Source organism: Pongo abelii, chromosome 8, assembly GCF_028885655.2.
Source record: "Pongo abelii isolate AG06213 chromosome 8, NHGRI_mPonAbe1-v2.0_pri, whole genome shotgun sequence".
NCBI lineage: Eukaryota > Metazoa > Chordata > Mammalia > Primates > Hominidae > Pongo > Pongo abelii.
This window is the reverse complement of record NC_071993.2, coordinates 104,621,741-104,643,422: the sequence shown is the minus strand read 5'-3', so window position 1 is coordinate 104,643,422 and position 21,682 is coordinate 104,621,741. Positions and strand designations below refer to the sequence as shown.

Here is a 21,682-nt window from a genome sequence, read left to right as displayed (position 1 = left end):
GGCCTCCTCTCTCCTTTTCACTTCCCTCTCCTTTTTCACCCCCATGCCGAGCCCCTGGACCACAGCCTCCTTTTCCAAAGCCTGTTGGATCGGGAGTAGAGAGGGGTCTCTGCAGCAGTCCTGATCCACAGGATCAGAAGGGGGAAAACTGTCATGGTCAGCCCTGCACAGTAGGCTGAGGCCTTGGGTTGGCTTAATCTGCAGTCAAACTAGTGGTGCCAGATCCTCATCTGGTTTCTTCATCCTTATCGGCTGACCATCCCGAGGTGGACCGATGATTCTGAAGCTGCCTGCATTATATCCTAGGCTTCCCATGGCCTGGAAACCCTTGAAGGCAGAGTTTTTCCCGCAGTTCTAGCTCCACCTCAAGAGAGGCATACTCTGTGCTTATTAGCTTTCTTCTCCCTCTCCACCCACCCTACATGCTTGATTATTCAGGGTTTGAAGTGGGGCAGTGATGTACACAGGGAAGGGCTGCCCTCTGGTGGCCGAGAGGAGGAACCACTACTACCTTGAGTTAGGTAGGTCCTCTTTTTTATTTTATTGTTTATTTATTTATTTATTTATTTTTATTTATTTAGAGACAGAGTCTTACTCCAGGCTGGAATGCAGTGGTGCGATCTCAGCTCAGTGCAACCTCTGACTCCTGAGTTCAAGCGATTCTCCTGCCTCAGCCTCCCAAGTAGCTGGGATTACAGGCGTGTGCCACCACACCCAGCTAATTTCTGTATTTTTAGTAGAGATGAGGTTTCGCCATGTTGGCCAGGCTGGTCTCAAAGTCCTGACCTCAAGCGATCCACCCACCTCAGCCTCCCAAAGTGCTGGGATTACTGGTGTGAGTCACTGCACCCAGCCTGTAAGTCCACATTTCTTATCCCAAGCCCTTGGCACTAGATTATTTTGGAATTCAGATTTTTTATTTTTGGCTCTTAGGAAGTAGTCAGGGCAAATACTGTATAATCCCTAGTAGGGAACCATGTCATAAAATATATTGACATTTCTGCAACAAAGAATCACACTAAAAGGAACACATCATAATTACCAATAGCTTCCTATCAGTGTAGGTTCAGGTCAGGTTTGGTTTCAAATGGGTTATGAAAATACTTTTGGTTTTCAGAGCATTGGGACTTTGGAAATGAGGACCTGGATCATCCTTTACTAGGGAGAAATAGCCCCAGGAGCCATGTCTCAGCAACTCTGTGGAAACAGGTTTCCTTGCCCTCAAAATTCAGTTCCTACCTTCTTTGTCTTCCTTCCCCCAAAGAAATGGACAAAAAAGGTCAGAACTGCATTTGTTATTCATACATTTGTGTTGATTTAAATACATTACGTACAATTTCTACAGTGGATTAGAAGAACAACATGGGGCAGCAGCACTCTCGCAGCCCAGCCTCCATTCCCTGACACTGGAGGCAGGGCCTATGGCTGGCAGAGGGACGGTGTTCCACGAGTGCCACCCAGAAGCCTCCCCCGGCATTCTGGGCCCCTGGCTCTTCCAGAGTCCACATTCAAGGCAACCTGAGCACAGGCCTGAGGGAGAGTGGAGAAAGGCCGGGAAAGGATGCCCATACTCTTGCCTGCCAGGCCCAGGACCAGCTCGCTCCTACATTGGACCCAATTTCCTTCTGATCACAGAGCTGGTCTGGATCAAGACAATGTGGAGATCTGGCATGGAGGCCGTGGCCAGGTGAGGCAGCCGGGCTCCCTATTAGACCCCCAGGCTCTCTTGAGCACCAGATGGGTGCTTTACCAACAGTTTGGGGTAAAAATGTCTACAGAGAGCTATGCACACCTGGGTCCCCTTCTGGCTCCTACAGTCAAGGGGCAGATGTTCTCTCAAACATTGTTCCCAAGGCCAGTGTCCGAGTCAGCTGCATGTGATTGTCAGGGCTGGGGCTGGGGCAGGCAGGCGAGCTGTACCTTCATCCACAAGACATGCACATCGGGCTCTCAGAAATTCTTCCTGTCAGCCAGGTGGAAGCCCGGGACAAGTGGGCTCCTGGTGGCTGGACTGGAAGGGGGCCGGCGGGGACCAGCCTGGACCAGCTGACCAGAGGGCTGCACATCTCTGCTCTGCAGCCGGGCAAGCAGAGGACACGCAGCCATAGTCTTCACTCCCTTTCTTTGGTTGTTTTTCAAACCTTCAAGATAGTTACTTTCTGAGGTTGACTGACCAATCGCAAGGTGCCAGAATTGTGAAATGTCCAGTAGCACAGGGCATGAACACAGCTGCCCCTCCAGACACAGATGGCACCCTTTTTACTCCCTCCTGAGGCCGTACTTTGCTTTGGTGTAGAAATGGCTCAAACACCTGGCAAGTGGGGGTGGGGAGTGAGGCAGCAGGGGAAAAGACACATGGAAGCAAGAAGATACACACTGAGCTGGGCAGGACCTGGGACAGTTTGAAGCCCTCTCTCCTTTGGGCCCCACCTTTCTCAGGGAAGCCATAGAGAAATCGGCCTAGGACAAGTCAGAGAGAAAAGGGAAACTGCCACTTACGAGGCAGAATCCATGTCCTGTTACTTCCACCAAGCAGCAGCGGTAACACAGAAAAACGTCCAAGAACCTAATAGCCTGTCCTCTTAGAAGCCAAGACTCATCCCAGAACCCTTGCAGAGACCCACTCCAGAAGACAAACTGAACTCTTACATCAAAAGAGTTGGGGGAAAAAAATTTAAAACGACAGGAACAAATGAGAAGATTGGGACCAAGGACTCAGGAAGCAAGGTGGGATACATTCACCCATAGACAACTTAGCTCCCGGCATACACTCCGTCTGCATGGATCACTTTTACATGCTGGGAGTCAACTTCCTATTAAAATATAAATGCTAAGACTAGCTCTTCCTGCCTCTGCTTGAGAAAGAGACAAGCTGTAGGCCAGCAGAGAGCAGAGAGGTTCTCTGTGATTGTGTGCGAAAGTGCTGGCGGGGGTAAAGCAAAAACCTCCCTTCCAGGAGAACTGTTTGGAGGCTTGCAGCCAGCGCACAGCACTGGTTGGAGATGGAGGAGGCTTGGCAAAAACCCAAAAGAAAGGTGTGGCTTCTGTCTGTCCCAGTGCTGTGGTACTGCGAGTCATCCAGTTGCCTTCTGACGCCACCTTGGCTCATGGGAGGAAGCAACTGCAAGGCAGCTGAATGTCAGGTCTATGCAAATTTAGGCCTGGATTAAAGGTTTCTGACAAGAGATGACCCGGGGTTCTGCTACAAGCATTTAAAGTTGTTTTTGTTTTGTTTGTTTTTCTGATGCAGAATATAATAGGGAATTGCAATAGAGCAGGGTGTCAGGGAAGGAAGGGACTGTCCCAGCCTGCCACCAGCAGATGCTGGAAGGGAGATGTTCCTTCCCAGGCATCTGGACTATGTGCATGGAGCTCCAGCCTCCCCCGCACTCGGAAGGGCGAGGAGCACTCACTGTTCCTGATTGTGCTTCTCCCTGTGGGTGGAAAGCCCTGAGCTGGTTGGCAAGCAGAGAGAGGGCTCTTAAAGGTGCTGCTCTCCACCGGCTTCTCTGGCTTTTCCTGCACCCCACTCCCCAGGCTTCCTCCCACCAGTCTCTGACAATATTTCCTCTGCCTGCCTCTGGAGCTACCACCATGAAAAGAAGGGCTTCCGGCTCTGAAAGCTCTGTGTGTAGGACTCGCTAGAAGACCGCTGGTGGGAACGGGCTGTCTCGACAATCACAGGTGGCATCTGGACGAGGTGCAGGGGACTCTTGTTGTCTTTCAAGGCCTGGGTCAGATTTAAGATCTGCAGTGGGAAAAAGGAGATGGGTGAGGGAGAGGCCTCAGCATTCCAGATCTGCCTCTGAAAGGAGATCAGTAGAAAGGACTCCTACAAATCAATTTTTAAAAACACCAATGGAAAATCATGCAAATAGGCTATTTACCAAAGTAGAAATGAGCAAAACAGAAAATGGAAACCTCTCTAATCATTTAAAAAATACAAATGAAAACAAATCCTTTATTTTTTTGCCCTCCAGTTAGTAAAGATACAAAAGCACATCTCAGTTGGGGAGAATTCAAAAAAATAAACACTTGCCAGGCATGCTGGCTCACACCTATAATCCCAGCACTTTGGGAGGCTGAGGCAGGTGGATCACTTGAGGTCAGGAGTTTCAGACCAGCCTGGCCAACATGGCGAAACCCCGTCTCTACTAAAAATACCAAAAAAAATTAGCCAACCGTGGTGGCACACGCCTGTAGTCCCAACTACTGGGGAGGCTGAGGCAGGAGAATAGCTCGAACCCGGGAGGCGGAGGTTGCAGTGAGCCAAGATCGTGCCACTGCACTCCAGCCTGGGCAACAGAGTGAGACTCCGTCTCAAAAAACAAAAAGAAAAAAAAACACTTAAAAATTAACAGATCCTAACCTGGCCAACATGGCGAAACTCTGTATCTACTAAAAATACAAAAAAATTAGCCAGGTGGGGTGGTGCACACCTGTAATCCCAGCTGCTTGGGAGGCTGGGCATAAGAATCGCCTGAACCTGGGAAGTGGAGGTTGCAGTGAGCTGAGATCATGCCACCGTACTCAGCCTGGGCAACAGAGCGAGACCCTGTCTCAAAAAAAAAAAAAAAAAAAAAAGAACAGATCCTCTGACTCGGCAATTCCATCTTTAAGAAACACTAATGGATACGCATAAAACATTTAGTTCCAAAAAAATATAACATAATATTGTTTATAACAGTGAAAAGATGTAAATTAGTTAATAATTTAAGGGATAAGAAACAATTATCCTAAAATATATAGAAATTTAACCAGGGAACTATCAAATATATATATAAATGTATTGGCAAAGAAGCAATCACCATGTTGTGTTAGATGCAAAGGAAAGCAGAAAAGGAACCAGTGTTAGATTGTGACCCCACTTTTACTTTCTAAATTCTATCTTCCTATCTATCTATAGTGTAGAAAAAAGTCTGGCAGTTGGCAGTGGTCATCTCTGGGTCTCAAGAAATTATAGGTGGTTTTGGTCCGGGCATGGTGGCTCACGTCTATAATCCCAGCACTTTGGGAGGCCGAGGTGGGCAGATCACAAGGTCAGGAGTTCAAGTCCAGCCTGGCCAACATGGTAAAACCCCATATCTACTAAAAATACAAAATTTAGCCAGGCATGGTGGCGCATGCCTGTAATCCCAGCTACTTGGGAGGCTGAGGCAGGAGAATCGCTTGAACCCAGGAGGTGGAGGTTGCAGTGCGCCAAGACTGTGCCACTGCACTCTAGCCTGGCAAGAGAGCGAGACTCCATCTCAAAAAAAAAAAAAAAAAAAAGAAAGAAATTATAGGTGGTTTTAATTATTTATTGTTGTTCATCCCTATTTTATGATTTTCCTACAAAGATGATATAAATGTAAAATGTAAAAAGCCAGCTCGGCGTGGTGGCTCATGCCTGTAATCCTAGCACTTTGGGAGGCCGAAGTGGGCGGGTCACCTGAGGTCAGGAGTTTGAGACCAGCCTGTCTCTACAATAATACAAAAATTTTGAGAAACCCCATCTCTACAAAAATACAAAAATTAGCTGGGCATGATGGCGAGTGCCTATAATCCCAGCTACTGGGGAGGCTGAGGCAGGAGAATCACGTGAACCCGGGAGGCGGAGGTTTCAGTGAGCTGAGACTGTGCCATTGCACTCCAGTCTAAGCGAATGAGCAAGACTCCATCTCAAAAAAAAAAAACAAAAAACAAAAAGTAAAAAGCCAACATTTTATTTGGATTCTCCTTCTAACACTATCTCTTCGTCATCTTTTTTTTAAAATAAATGTTTTACTTTGGAATAATTTTAAATTTAGAGAAAAGTTGCAGATAGTACAGAGAGTTCCTATATAGCATTTGCCCAGTTTCCCCTAATTTTTTTTTTTCTTTTCTGAGACAGGGTCTCACTCTGTCACCCAAGCTGGAGTACAGTGACACATTTATAACTCACTGCACCCTCCAACTTCTGGACTCAAATGACCCTCCCAATTTGGCCTCCCAAAGTGTTGGGATAACAGGCATGAGCCACTGAGTCCAGTCCTCACCATCTTTTGTCAGTATTTTACAGGTATTTCAGTTATGTGTCCATGAGGACACAGTTTCTCCTCTTTGTCAAAATTAGTATCACCACCATTTATCTTCTCTGGTAGGAGAGTACAAAAGCTGAAGGTGTCCTATCTTCTCTCTCTCTCTTTTTTTTTTCTGAGACAGAGTTTCACTCTTCTTGCCCAGGCTGGAGTGCAATGGCACAATCTCGGCTCACAGCAACCTTCACCTCCCAGGTTCAAGCGATTCTCCTGCCTCAGCCTCCCGAGTAGCTGGGATTACAGGCATGCACCACCACACCCAGCTAATTTTGTATTTTTAGTAGAGATGGGGTTTCTCCATGTTGGTCAGGCTGGTCTCGAACTCCCAATCTCAGGTGATCCACCCGCCTTGGTCTCCCAAAGTGCTCGGATTACAGGCATGAGCCACCACGCCTGGCCCTATCTTCTTTAAAACACTAGATGTTGAAGATTTCATGGCCAGGTCACAGAACATGCGGGGGTAAGCTAGGCTGCACCCTGAAATCACACAGACACACAGCCCTCAAGCCACAAATATCCTCTTACACAACTGCTGCCTATAAAGGGGCAGAGATACACCTGCAACAGGGGTCATTTGTTACCCTGTCGGTAACAAATTTCTTTTTTGCTTAATTGTTTTGGTACTTGCCAGCATCCTATACTGTTCCAAATAGTCTTAAGCACAACATCGGGGTGAAGAACTGAAAGGAGATTGTGGGAGTATCTGGGGTAAACATGTCAAATTGTCTACTACTTATTTTCAAAAGATTTGGCAAAAAAGAAAATCTACCTAGGGAGAGAGAGAAATTAAATAGATATTATTCAGATACATCAATGGATAATACGTAGACATATGAGATAAATCTGGCTAAATATAACAACTTTAGAATCTAGAAGATCCCATTCTTTCAACTTTACTGAGATTTGAAAATTTCCAAATTAAAAAGCTGAAGATAAGCCTGGAACCAGGACTAAAAAGAAAGGAGAATAAAGAATTTAAAAAGAAAAATTATTTTTTAAAGTTGAAGAAAAATTATAGCAGTCACATAATACTAAAGAATAAATACTATCTTTGAAAATGTTGGGCTGGATGTGGTGGCACATGCCTATAATCTCAGCACATTGGGAGGCCAAGGCAGGAGGATCGCTTGAGGCCAGGAGTTTGAGACCAGCCTGGGCAACATAGTGAGACCCCACCTCTTAAAAAAAAATTACCCAGAAATGGTGGTGCATGCCTGTGGTCCCAGCTACTCAGGAGGCTGAGTGGGGAGGACTTCTTGAACCTAGGAGTTCAAAGCTGCAGTGGTCTACGATTGGGCCACTGCACTCCAGCCTAGGTGACAGAGCATGACCCTGTCTTTAAAAAAAAGAAAAGAAAAAGAAAATGTTAAACAGGCTTTCTCTCAGACCCTAGATTCTTTAACTCCTGGTGAGAAGCCTTTAAATTGAGTAACAACTTCTATCACCTGACTGTGTCCCTGTGGGGCCTCTTCACTCTTTCCCTACATCTCAGGGCCCTTGTACTACAGCCCATCCTGCGATAATGGCTCAGCTATGTAGACAGGGTTATGACCTCTTTTCTCTGTGCTTTGTCAGATTTCTGTAGTGCAGAGGACCATTTTGCTTTGATGTGTGAATGGTAGACAGGTAAGCACATGAGTGATATACTGGCCCTGTGCATGTTGGAAGAAGCTGGATGGTCACCCTAAGGTAGTAGGCACTCTAGGTTACAAGATACCAAAAGCTCCTCTGAAGACATTAGGAGCACAAGATAGAGAGAAACAAAACTGCACTACCCCAACCTCCCCTACCACCCTGAATAATGGCTCTATCTGAGTAATGGGAGAAGGGTTGGCAAGGGACTGAGCTGGGATGGAATTAGATAAGACATTGCAATATGGACAGAGGCGCAGCCTATATCAACTGGAGAAGCCAGTTTATTCCTTTATGCTGAGTTCCATAATATCTGAGTCTATCACGTGGCTTTTAATGTTTCCAAAAATTCTGCCAGCCTAATTGGGCCCTTACATTACTTGGGAAATGTAGGAATACCATGTTACTGGTATTCAGACAGCTACAATAATTGTAGTTCTTAAAACCTCTGTCCAGGCCAGGCTCAGTGGCTCACTCCTGTAATCCCAGCACTTTGGGAGGCCAAGGCAGGCAGATCACCTGAGATCAGGAGTTTGAGACCAGCCTGGCCAACATGGTGAAACCCCATCTCTACTAAAAATACAAAAATTAGCCAGATGTGGTGCCATGCACCTGTAATCCCAGCTACTTGGGAGGCTGAGGCAGGAGAATCACTTGAACCTGGGAGGTGAAGGTTGCAGTAAGCCAAGATCGCACAACTGCACTCCAGCCTGGGTGACAGAGCGAGACTCTGTCTTAAAATAAAAAAAAAACCTCTGTCCAACCCACTTCTAGGGAAAAATGGGCTCAGCAAACCCAGGAGGTGCTGTCATCAGTGGTCTTTAGATAAACGGCAGGAAGAAGTAAATGCAGAATTAAGGCTGAGAAGATCCTCTTGCCCTTTAAAGATGGAAGAAGCTGAATTTTCTGTGTACAAAAATCATAATCCTAACAGCTATTAATACTACAAATTGAGTATTTCAATATACCAGGTACTACTGTAACTGTTGCAAATCATTTATCTCATAATAATTCTGTAAGGCGGGTACCACTATTATTATCTTGAGACAGGTTCTCACTCTGTCCCCCAGACTGGAGTGCAGTGGTACTATCTCAGCTCACTGCAACCCAGACCTCCCAGGCCCAAGCAATCCTCCCACCTCAGCCTCCTGAGTAGCTGGGATTACAGGCATGCGCCACCACACACGGCTAATTTTTATATTTTTTGTAGAGATGGGGTTTCACCATGTTGCCCAGGCTGGTCTCCAACTCCTTAGCTCAAGTGATCTGCCCACCTCAGCCTCTCAAAGTGCTGGGATTACAGGTGTGAGCCACCATGCCCGGTCTCAGCTACTATTATTGATCCCACATTAAACATGAGGAAACTAAGGGAAGGAGAGATTAAGTAACTTGCCCAAAATCTCACAGGTAGTAAATGGCAGAGCCAGGCTTCAAAAACCCAGGCACTGTGACCACAGTTTGTACCCTTAACCACTAGGTCATCCCAACTCTCTTTAAGAAGACTTCAAAGTGATAAGCATAATACCAGTAGCCTACAGAGTTTTCAAACCATTTTTCAAGCATTTCTTTACTATGCTTTGGAAGATCAACAATCCCCTTGGTTTCCTTAGCTCCTTTTGAAGGTGAAGTGGAAGGAGAAGGAATAATGTAACTTGTACCTATAACAACAAAATTATAACCATAATCAATATCTGAGTGCTTCATGTGCCCAGTACTCTTTTTATTAAACGCTTGATAAGCATTATCTCGTGAAATCCTCCAGCCAAATGTGCAATGTATTATTACTATCCTGTTTTATGAACAAGAAAACAGAGGCTTTTGCCCCAGGCCACAGAGCTTCCAAGTAGTGAAGCAGTCTGGCTTCAGGGCCCAGATCTTAACCACCAAAACATACAGCCTGCCTTGAGCAACTCTAGGACAGAGAGCATTAGTTTAATTACCAATGAATTACCTAGCAACTAGCATAGAGATAAGTGCACACTAAGTGCTTCATTGAGCACTAGATACCAGGGAAGAGGTGGGAGAACTGGGAGGGCCACCTTTCCTCTCCTAGATATTAAGGTAGAGCCAAAAATAATGTATATAACAGACTAAAAAAAGGTGTAAAACACGGCCGGGCGTGGTGCCTCACGCCTGTAATCCCAGTACTCTGGGAGGCGGAGGCAGGTGCATCACTTGAGGTCAGGAGTTCGAGACCAGCCTGGCCAACATGGTAAAACTCCGTCTCTACTACAAATGCAAAAATTAGCCAGGCGTTGTGACTTGCGCCTGTAATCCTAGCTACTTGGGAGGCTGAGGCACAAGAATTGCTTGAACCTGGGAGGCGGAGGTTGCAGTGAGCGGAGATCATGCCACTGCACTTTAGCCTGGGTGACAGAGTGAGACTCGGTCTCAAAAAAAAAAAAAAAAGGGTGTAAAACACAAGCTTCAAACATTTGCTCAACCTGAGCACACAACACTCCCAGAGAGACGCCAAAGATACTGGGAGGATGTCCCAGGCTTACCTGGCCCCGCATGACAGCAATCTGCTTATGGAACTGGCCCCTGTCGAAACCAGGATCTTTCTGCAAAAGAAGACCAGAAGGAGATGGAACCTGTGTGAATGCCTCACAGGAACCCATTTTCTCCCCCAGTTAGAAACTTTCTAATAAGGAAAACCTGCATAAGGTTTCTGCAGCTTTGTGAAGTCAGCTACTCCCACAAGAACTCCCTGCTTTACAGAGGAAACAGAAAACAAGTCAATATCTTTCTCTACATCTCAAACTCTAGGCTCCAGTGCTCCATATTAAAATGAAAGCCCTGCAGATACATTGCAGCCACATGATGCACAGGAGAGACACATCAGTGTGATTTCTCACCCCTGCCCATTTCTCTCAAACCCATCCAAACCAGGTCCTGCTGTCCACATGTGGAAATCTTGCTATTCATTGGCTGACTCAAGTCAGAAAGGTGTTAGCCATTTCCTCTTGGCTTTTGTCAGGACCAATTAAAAAAACCATTAAAAATTCCTTCTTCCATATGATAATAGGGCTGAGGTTCCCAGGGCTAACCTTGAAGAGTTCATATAGGTCCTCTTCCAAGTCCTTGACGAAGTTAGGGTCCGATATCTTTGGAAGGATCAGATCTTTGATCTCCTGAGAAAATGGGACTTTCGCCTGGGGCAACCAGGCCCAGTAAAAAGGATCTGAAAAGAGGAAAAGCCAAAGGCAAAGCTGGTGTTGGAAAAGTCCCTGCTTATCTGTGTCCTCTACTGGTCAAGGCACTTTCTAAAGGAGAACCCCTCTTCCCTGATATACAACAGAAACAAAAACTTACAAGTGCTCTTAACTGTAAAGGTTACACAGCTAGTCAGTAGAGGAACCAGGGTTCAAACCCAGGGCTGCCTAATGTCAGAGCTCTTTCTCAGACATTACGTGACCTTCCAAGATGCAAGGTCTAGAAGCAACTACTTGCCACTGAGACACTGAGATGGTCCTTCTGAAAAAGAAGACTAATGCTGCAAAAGGGGCTACTGACTCCCTATGTTTATTTCTCCTCCTTTCCAGAAGCTTCTCAGTTACAACAGGGTAGGAGATGGAACAAGGAAGACAGAACACTGATAGGCAGCTTATATTTAGAGGCACAATTAGAATAAATTATGGAAAGACAGTCCTCAGATAACAGAAAAAAAAAAGATATTTCAGGAAATATACACTAAAACAATAAAACAACAAATTAAAAAATTTAAAAAGGGCGGGCGCACTGCCTCATGCCTGTAATCCCAGCACTTTGGGAGGCCGAGGCGGGTGGATCACAAGGTCAAGAGATTGAGCTCATCCTGGCTAACAGACTGAAACCCTGTCTCTACTAAAAATACAAAAATTAGCTGGGCATGGTGGCAGGCGCCTGTAGTCCCAGCTACTCGGGAGGCTGAGGCAGGAGAATGGTGTGAACCCAGGAGGTGGAGGTTGCAGTGAGCGAAGATCACGCCACTGCACTCCAGCCTGGGCGACAGAGCAAGACTCCGTCTCAAAAAAAATAAATAAATAAAAAATAAATAGCCCTCGGCCAGGCGCAGTGGCTCACACCTGTAATCCCAGCATTTTGGGAGGCTGAGGCAGGCAGATCACCTGAAGTCAGGAGTTCGAGAACAGCCTGGCCAACGTGGTGAAACCCCGTTTCTACTAAAAATACAAAATTAGCCGGGCGTAGTGGCGCATGCCTGTAATCCCAGCTACTTGGGAGGTTGAGGCAGGAGAATCGCTTGAACCCGGGAGGTGGAGGTTGCAGTGGGCCCAGATTGCACCATTGCACTCCAGCCTGGGCAACAAGAGGGAAATTCCATTTCCAAAAAATTAAAAAAAAAAAAGACAGTCCTCAGAAAGAACGAGAAGAACGCAAAGAGACAATGAGAAAACTCATCTTTATGCTTCTAATTTCTAATCAGCTTTATGCTTGTAATGGGAATCATAGAAGACAAAAATTAGAAAAACAGCTTACATTATGAAATAGTTGCCATATGCCAGCCATTGTGTTAAAGTGCTTGAACTGCATTATTTCATTAATTTTTAGAATAATCCTGATAGAGACATCATCTCCACTGCACAGTGAGAAAATATACTGAGCAAGGGAAGAGCCAGACCACCATTGTCTTGAGACTTACATGCCCTCCAGGAGTCAGGATGCTTCAGTGGGAAGGCCAGCCCATTGTCTATGGCAGCTACCTTGATAACAGGCTCCTTCACCACCACCCAGTCTGTGTCCTGAAGAGCAAGGAAAGACTAATGACTAAGGAAACCCATCTCCCTCAGGCCCTTCCAATTAGTGGCAAAGCAACTCATCCCAATTCCCTCAAGAGAACAATTCTTATTGAACTTATCTTGAGCTACTCTCTGAACTGGCTTCCATGTTGTTATATGAACTTAGCACATTTTGATGCCTCTGACCTGGCTCTTGTTCAAAGTTCAAGAGTCCTGTTCTTATCTTAGAAAAGGTACACTTCCCCAAGAGTTGCTACAGTCATTGGTAAGAAGGATAATGACAATAATAAAGATAACTATAAGCCATTCCTCCTAGGGAAAGAAAATGAGAATCCTGAAAGCAGAACAGAAGAAATAAAATCCATATCAGTTGGCCAAGGTCCTTTTGTGTGGACCTTGACTCAGATGTTACTTCACTGGTGACAACTACATTTTCCAGCAAGAAAACAGAGCCTCGGAAGATAACATCTGGCTGCTCTTGCACAAGGGAGTCTGTTCTCCTGCTTCAGTGGTGCATGAAAAGGAAAAGGACAAGAGATGAATGTAAAGAGTGGGCATGTCACCTGTGACAGCCCATGTCAGAGACAATCACTATGTGGCTCCATGCTTCAGGTTCATGGGTGCCATCACAGGAACAAGAACTGTGGTTCCAGGATGCCTGAATCTGAATCCCCTGAGATACCTTATTAAATGTGCAGAATCCTGAGTTTTACTCCAGACCTGATGAATCAATCAATTTCTAAGGGAAAGGCCTGAAGAATCTCTGTACTATTTTAAATAACTCTTCAGAAGATTCAGGCACAAAATTTGAGAGCCACTATTAGAGAAAGTAAAAAAGTTATAAGGAATAAAAACCCCACCCTGGGCAACGTAGCAAGACCTCATCTCTACAAAAAATTAAACAACTTTTGCGCCTGTAGTCCCAGCTACTCAGGAGGCTGAGGTAAGAGGACTGCTTTGAGCCCAGGAGTCCAAGGCTGCTGTGAGCTAGGATAGCACCACTGCACTCCAGCCTGTGCAACAGAGCAAGACCCTGTCTCTTTTTTTTTTTTTTTTTTTAAATTTTTGAGACAGAGTCTTGCTCTGTCGTCTGGGCTGGAATGTAATGGCGTGATCTTGGCTCACTGCAACCTCTGCCTCCCCGGTTCAAGCCATTCTCGAGTCTCAGCCTCCCGAGTAGCTAGGAATACAAGCTCCCACCATCATGCCTGGCTAATTTTTGTATTTTTAGTAGAGATGGGGTTTCACCATGTTGGCCAGGCTGGAACTCCTGACCTCAGGTGATCCTCCCACCTCGGCCTCCCAAAGTGCTGGGATTACAGGCGTGAGTCACCATGCCCGGCCAACCCTGTTTCTTAAAAAAAAGAAAAAAAGAAAAAAGAAATAAAACCAATCTCACTCTGCCCCAGGCAGCCTTCTGCTAATTTTGTAAAACATGCAGACTGAACAGTGATAGAGAAGTATGGTGGAGGATGAAAGGAATGAGAAAGGAAAGAAAGTTACAGGAGCAGCTTTTTCTAAACTTATGTTTTGTGGACTTGCGGTCTGTTGTGAGAAAAGTGGCTCATGGTTTAAAAAGGGTAGAAATCAAATTTAAATAGGCTTGTTTAACGTAGTACTTCTCAGACCTTTACTATGCTACTGTGCAATATGAAGCTCAAAGAAAGGAACAGAGTACATAATATGTTCCAAATTTACTTGACCCTTTCTTCATGCTATTCCTATTAACATGTGTCAGTAGGATGTCCTTGAAACACATATTGAGAAAAACTATACCAAATATTAACCTATTAATTTTAAACATATGCGACCCCCGATTCTTCTGAACTTGTATGAACTACATCTCTGACCATTTTATGTGTTTCTATATTATGCAAATACTCTTCATTCTCTTTAAGATTTATCTCAGTCTCTTACCCGAGAGCTAGAACTATCCATTGGACAGTCATATTTAATCAGCCAGTTGTCATTGCCTCGATCTGTGAACAGAAATATAAAGTTAGCAGAAAAAGGGGGGATGATTTTCAATTTTTGTAATGGTGGACTAGGTATTCTGGACACTCGGACTAACCCTTCTACTGAGAATGACTACAAATGCTGGATAAAATATTTTTAGATCTCTTTTAAGGTACTGGAGATTTTAACAAGACCACAAAGAATTTAAGAGTGAAGATACGGGAAAGAAAGGAAATCCATGGGAGGAAGTGGAACCCAGCACTGTGGCTTCTTTTCCCCTAGAGCACCTGCCAATTTGGAAAGAGCTGGCTAAGAGCTTGAGAGGTAGAACAATTATAAGAGCCTTGTGGAGCTAGATAGAGAGACAAAAACTATAATCCAGTGACTGATCAGGGGTAAGGGACCCTCGTATATCATCTATGCTTTGGGTTAAGACCTGAAGCACTACACTTTGGAAATACACTAAGCTCCCCTCAACACCTGAAATTAAAGTGATACTGGATTGCTAGTGCCCTAGATGCTTGCCAAAAGAAATCTTCCTCCAGACAGGATTTACAATGACATCTCAGGCCTTCATACAGCTCTACGATTTCTGATAGGCAGTATTTGACAATGAAAAACAACCAGGTACACAAAGAAACAAGATGACAGGAATAAAAACAAAGAGAAACAACTGAAAATTAAAACAGATCTGTAGAGGCTCCAAACAATAAAAATATACAGACTTTAAAATGTTCACAACAAAATCCTTAATATGTTTAAAAAGATAAAAGTCAAGATTAAGAATATCAGCAGAGGCTGTACCTGAAATCCCAGCATTTTGGAAGGCTGAGGAGGCAGAGAATCACTTGAGGCCAGGAGTTCAAGACCAGCCTGGGCAAAATAGCAAGACCCCATGTCTAAACAAATTGTAAATAAGATTAGCCAGGTGTGGTAGTACGTGCCTATAGTCCCAGCTACTTGGGAGGCTGAGGCAGGATAGCTTGAGCCAAGTGTTGGAGGCTGCTGCAATGAGCTATGATCATACCACTGCACTCTAGCATGGGCAACAGAGTGAGACCCTGCCTCCAAAAAAAAAAAAAAAAAAATCAAACCTGAATTTGATCAAGCCTTTAAACTCAAGCAGTAAATTTACAGGAAACACAGAGAATGGAGGATGCCAAATCCACAATGTGGAACTTCTATAGGGCAAATATCCAGTTTCTTCAACAAATAAAAGGCAAGGGGAAAAAAAGATGTGAAAGTTTCCCTAAATTGAAGACATTTAAGAAACATATTAACCTGGCCAGTCACAGTGGCTCATGCCTGTAATCTCAGCACTTTGGGAGGCTGAGGTGGGAGGACTGCTTGAGCCCAGGAGTTTAAGACCAGCCTGGGCAACATAGTGAGATCCCATCTCCAAAAAAAACAGAAAAGAAAGATATTAACCAAATGTAATATGTGGACCTTTATATCATAATTTCAACAAGCCAACTATAAAAATCATTTTTTTATGAGACAACTGGGGTAATCTGAACACTGATGGGACATTAAATACTGATTATACTGAAAAAAAAAAAGTCTTTATCTCTTCAAGAATATATGGAGGTATCTATGGATGCTATAAAATGATGTCTTAGATTTGCTTTAAAATAATCCAGCAGTGGCCGGGTGCGGTGGCTTACGCCTGTAATCCCAGCACTTTGGGAGGCCAAGGTAGGCAGATCACGAGGTCAGGAGATCGAGACCATCCTGGCTAACATGGTGAAACCTCGTCTCTACTAAAAATACAAAAAATTAGCCGGGCTTGGTGGCGGGCGCCTGTAGTCCCAGCTACTCAGGAGGCTGAGGTAGGAGAATGGTGTGAACCTGGGAGGCAGAGCTTGCAGTGAGCCGAGATTGGGCCACTGCACTCCAGCCTGGGCGACAGAGTGAGACTCGTCTCCAAAAAAAATAAAATAAAAATAAAAATAAAAAAAACCAGCAGTTCCAGTCAAAGCCTTAGTTGAAAAAAAAAAAAAAAAATCCAGCAGGGATGGGGGTAGCAGGAAGTGAGACCTTACATAATAACTGTTGAAGATGGTAACAAGTACACGGGGTTTATTATACCAGTCTCTCTACTTTTGTGTATTTTAAAATTTTCCTACTAACCAGCTGAAAAATTATTTTAAGTAAACTATGGGTCAGAGAAGAAATGAACAATGAAAATTAGAAAATATAGCCTCCATCTATAAACTGAGAGGATAAAAAAAATTTTCAGTGTATTTTATAATGATTGATTACAGTGAAAAAAAACACTTGTAAGATACACCTAAACTATGCTTAAGATGAAATTACAGTCTGAAGTGCATATATTAGAAAAGAAGAGGCCGGGCTCGATGGCTCACACCTGTAATCCTAGCACTTTGGGAGGCCAAGGTGGGCAGATCACAAGGTCAGGAGTTCAAGACCAGCCTGACCAATATGGTGAAACCCTGTCTCTACTAAAAATACGAAAATTAGCCGGGCGTGGTGGCACGCACCTGTAGTCCCAGCTACTCGGGAGGCTGAGGCAGGAGAATCACTTGAACCTGGGAAGTGGAGGTTGCAGTGAGCCAAGATCACGCCACTGCAATCCAGCCTGGGCGACAGAGCGAGACTCCGTCTCAAAAAAAAAAAAAAGAAAAGAAAAGGAAGGGAAAGGAGAAAAGGTAAAAATCAATACTCTTAGAGAGGATTCTGGGAAGATGGTGGAGTAGGAAACAACAGAAATCTGTCTCCCCACGTGGACAACAATTGTAGTGGCAAAAATCTGTCTGATGTAATTATTTTGGAGCTCTGGAGTCTATGGAGGGCCTGCAACTTGCAGGGAAAAGCCTGGACAGTAAATTGTGGTTAATTTCATTCAATTTTGGCTCTTAGCCCCACAAGCAGCTACCCATCCCCCACCCTTCAGCCACATGGCAGCCAGATGTGCACAAGTTGCAGGAGCAGCTTGCAAATAGCTTGAGCGTGTCAAGGTGGGCAAAAAGGACCCTAACATCATAATGGTGAAAGACTGCAAGGTTTTCCTCTAAAATCAAGAACAGTGAAAAGATGCCTGCTTTTACTTCTATTCAACATAGTACTGGAAGTCTTAGAGCACTGAAGCAAGAAAAAAGAAATAAAAAGCATCCAAATTGGAAAAAAAAAAGAGGGAAAATTATGTCTGTTCATAGATATGATTGTGTATGTGCATAACCCTAAAATTTCCACACAAAAAAAAAACTACTAGAACTAATAATTCAGCAAAGTAGCAGCATATAAAATCAATCCACAAAAAAATCAGTTGCAAGCCAGGCGCAGTCGTTCACACCTGTAATCCCAGCACTTTGAGAGGCTGAGGTAGGAGGATTGCTTGAGCCCAGGAATTCGAGACCAGTCTGGGCAATGCATTGAGACCTTGTCTCTACAAAGAATTTAAAAACTAGCCAGGCGTGGTCCTCACACCTGTAGTCCCAGCTACTCGGGTGGCAGAGGTAGGAAGATCACTTGAGCCCAGGAGTCCGAGGCTGTAGTGAGCTATGATTGTGCCACTGCTCTTCAGCCTGGACAATAGAGCATAACTCTGTCTCTTTAAAAAATAAAACTAAAGGCAACAGATTGAGAGAAAATATTTGCAAATTATATATCTGATATGGGATTAATAGCCAGATATACAGAAAACTTTAAACAAATGTATAGAGAACTCAACAATAACAACCAAAAAAAAAAATTCAAAAATAGGCAAAGGACTTAAATAGACAACTCCAAAGAAGATATATGATTGGCCAATCAGCACATAAGAAGATGCTTAACATCACTAATCATTAAGGAAATGCAAATCAAAACTATAAGATAACATCTTACACCCATTAGGATGGTTACTATCAAAACAACAGAAAACATTCAGCAGAATGCAGATTAAATATGAAAAGAAAAAAACAGAAAACAGTAAGTGCTGGCGAGAAATTGGAAGGAACCCTCGTGTGCTCTTGGTGGGAATGTAAAATGGCACAGCTGCTGTGGAAAACAGTATGGTGGTTCCTCAAAAAATTAAAAATAGAATTACCATATATGATCCAGTAATTCCACTTCTGGATATATACTCAAAAAAACTGAAAGCAGGGTCTTGAAGAGATATTTGTACACCCATGTTCATAGTAGCATTGTTCATAATAGCTAAAATGCAGAAGGAACCCAAGTGTTCACTGAAAGATAAATGGATAGACAAAATGTGGTATATACATAAAATGGATCAGTATTTATCCTTAAAAAGGAAATTCTGATATATACTACATCAAAGATGTACCTTGAGAACGTTATGCTAAGTGAATAAGCGAATCACCAAAAGACAAATACTGTACTATTCCACTTATATGAGGTACTTAGAGTAGTCAAAATCATAGAAACAGAAAACAGAATGATTGTTGCCAGGGAAATGGGGAGGGGGAATGAAGAGTTACTGTTTAATGAGTATAGAGCTTCAGTTTTACAAGATGAAAAGAGTTCTGGAGGCTGGGCATGGTGGCTCACACCTGTAATCCCAGCACTTTGGGACACTGAGATGGGTGGATCATCTGAGGTCAGTTCAAGACCAGCCTGGCCAACATGGTGAAACCCCATCTCTATAAAAACACAAAAATTAGCCAGGCATGATGGTGGGTGTCTGTAATCCCAGCTACTTGGAAGGCTGAGGTGGGAGAATCACTTGAACCCAGGAGGCAGGGGTTGCAGTGAGCTGAGATCACGCCATTGCACTCCAGCCTAGGTGACAGCTGCACAACAATATGAATGTATTTCATACTACTTTAAAATGGTTAAGATAATAAATTTTATGTTACATGCATTTTACTATGATTAAAATATCAGACAAAATATAGCTCCAATAAGGTGAATTTAAAGACTTTTTTTTTTTTTTTGGAAACAGAGTCTTGCTCTGTCACCCAGGTTAGAGTGCAGTGGTACAATTCTGACTCACTGCAACCTCCGCCTCCCAGGTTCAAGCGATTCTCCCACCTCAGCCTCCTGAATAGCTGGGACTACAGGTGCGTGCCACCACACCCGGCTAATTTTTGTATTTTTAGTAGAGACAGGGTTTCACCATGTTGGCCAGGCTGGTCTGGAACTCCTGGCCTCAAATGATCCATCCACCTTGGCCTCCCAAAGCGCTGGGAGTACAGGCATGAGCCACTGCATCCAGCTTGAATTTAAAGACTTTTGTCCTCAATACATGTACATTTTACCAGGTTAGTTGAATTTAAATTGCACTGAAAAAAATTTTTTTTAAATATCAATGATCTAAACATCTACCTCAAGAAGTTAGAGGAAGACAAAACTGTCCTGTTACAGGTGTTGAGGCTACAAGAATGACTAGGGATCAAGGATAAGAGTACTCTTCACAGTGCTTTGGAAGAGCTAAGCGTCTTCTGTCTGGAACCAGGAAAGCGTGTAAGATAAAATGCAAATACTAACTCCAGGCCTCACCACTTCTGAAAACTACACATGATGTGTCTGGACAAGGCACTCTGACTCCCAAGCCCTGCAAGCCTCCAGGCCTCCCCATGCCTCAACACAGTCTGGCACAGGGCATGGGACCACCTGCAGCTGCTCACCAGTGTTGCGGATGATGTAATCCAGCACCACCAACCGCTCAAACTGGAGCAGTAGTTGCCGGTTAGTGTTCTCAGGAAGAGGTTCTGCTTCAAAACGCCGCAGCCAATAGTCTGCATCTTTGTAGCCTTCAACAAAGAGCTGGAATGAACCAACCTGGAACCAAGAGGAAGGAACAAAGGTTTTTCCCTACTGCCCAAATCCAAAGACCTTTGGAGTATATGCCAGATACCCATTAAGGCCCTATGGAGTTTCTATCAGAGAAGGAAAACTTTTCAAGATCTTTACTTCCTCATTTCTTGCAAGTACAGGAGAAAAGAGATGTAACAGTGATCATCCATCCAAATTAAAGAACCTATCCAAATGAACCAAAGGAGTAAAGTGAAAAGTTAGGTCTCAACTTTTCAAACCTTAGCCACTTGACAGAAATGAGGAAGACAGGATCCTCAGGGCAGGTTATTCAAGTGCCCATATTTGAGTTGTAGGCACCTTGCTTCACCATTGGATGACTATGTCACTATAAATCATGATCCTTGATAAGCCAGAGGTGCATCTATACCTTTGGTGGTAGCCCGATGCGGTTAAACCGCTGTCCAACTTTTGGCACTTTCTCTAGTGCAAGCCGCTTGCCCCTGGACTTCACTCGGTCAATGGCACTATAGTTGAAGGTCTCACTGGCCAGGTATACTACCTACAGTGAAAGAGAAGAGATACTAAGGTTAGAGTCAAGTTTAAGGAACCAGAAGACTATGGCAGAGCATAAATAGCTTGATGTTCACAAATACTATTCCTCTTCCAGGGCACAGAAAGAATACATTTATCAGCTTTCCCAGCAACTAGAAGAGGGAAGATAACTAGTTTGGGCCAATGAAATAATGACAAAATTATGTATGTACAACACTTCCACTGCTGGCAACTAAAATCTCCCACAATCCTTAATTCACATTCCCCAGTCTATGCAGCTAGGAAAGACGGGCTGGGAAATAGCAGAGCCACACCATGGAAGAACCTTGGATACCTTGTAACTACATGAGTGATGTGGTATCTAGGAGAGCTGCCTATCTGGCATGAGTCTGACATGTAATCAAGAAATATACTCCTGGCCAGGCGTGGTGGCTCACACCTGTAAACCCAGCACTCTGGGAGGCCGAGGTGGGCAGATCACTTGAGGTCAGAAGTTCAAGACCAGCCTGGCCAACATGGTGAAACCCCGTCTCTACTAAAAATACGAAGAAAAAAATTAGCCAGGCATGGTGGTGCACGTCTGTAATCCCAGCTACTTGGGAGGCTGAGGTGGGAGGATGGCTTGAACCTCGGAGGCAGAGGTTGCAGTGAGCCGAGATCGCGCCACTGCACATTCTATCCTGGGTGACAGAGGGAGACTCTGTCCCCAAAAAAATAAGAAAAAAAAGAAATACAATCCAATTGTATTAAACCACTGAGATTTAGGGGTTGTTAGAGCAGCTGGTATGAAGTACAAGGATTAACACTGTCATCTCCTGGGTTAGATTAGGCCAAATGCCCATTTTCTTTCCAGAGACAAACAAGTTGCAATTTACTCTATACCCCTTTATTTCCTTTTGAATTTTTTTTTTTTTTTTTTTTTTTTTTTTTTTTTTTTTTTTTTTTTTTTTTTTTTTTTTGAGACAGAGTCTCACTCTGTTGCCCAGGCTGGAGTGCAGTGGCGCAGTCTCGGCTCACTGCAAC

General features: G+C 44.1%; 1 protein-coding gene across 1 annotated transcript in view; it reads right to left on the bottom strand.

Annotated features, from left to right (window-relative positions):
- Positions 1–1,291: 1,291 nt before the first annotated feature.
- Positions 1,292–21,682, bottom strand: part of PI4K2A (phosphatidylinositol 4-kinase type 2 alpha) — a 35,038-nt gene continuing 14,647 nt past the window's right edge. Inside the window, exons 3-9 of the mRNA XM_002821054.5 lie at positions 20,535–20,666; positions 19,978–20,131; positions 14,348–14,409; positions 12,334–12,433; positions 10,742–10,875; positions 10,196–10,255; positions 1,292–3,748 (exon numbers count right to left, since the gene is read on the bottom strand). Coding sequence (XP_002821100.1) covers positions 3,587–3,748; positions 10,196–10,255; positions 10,742–10,875; positions 12,334–12,433; positions 14,348–14,409; positions 19,978–20,131; positions 20,535–20,666 — 804 coding nt within the window. The 3' untranslated portion in view covers positions 1,292–3,586. The remainder of the gene's footprint in view (positions 3,749–10,195; positions 10,256–10,741; positions 10,876–12,333; positions 12,434–14,347; positions 14,410–19,977; positions 20,132–20,534; positions 20,667–21,682) is intronic.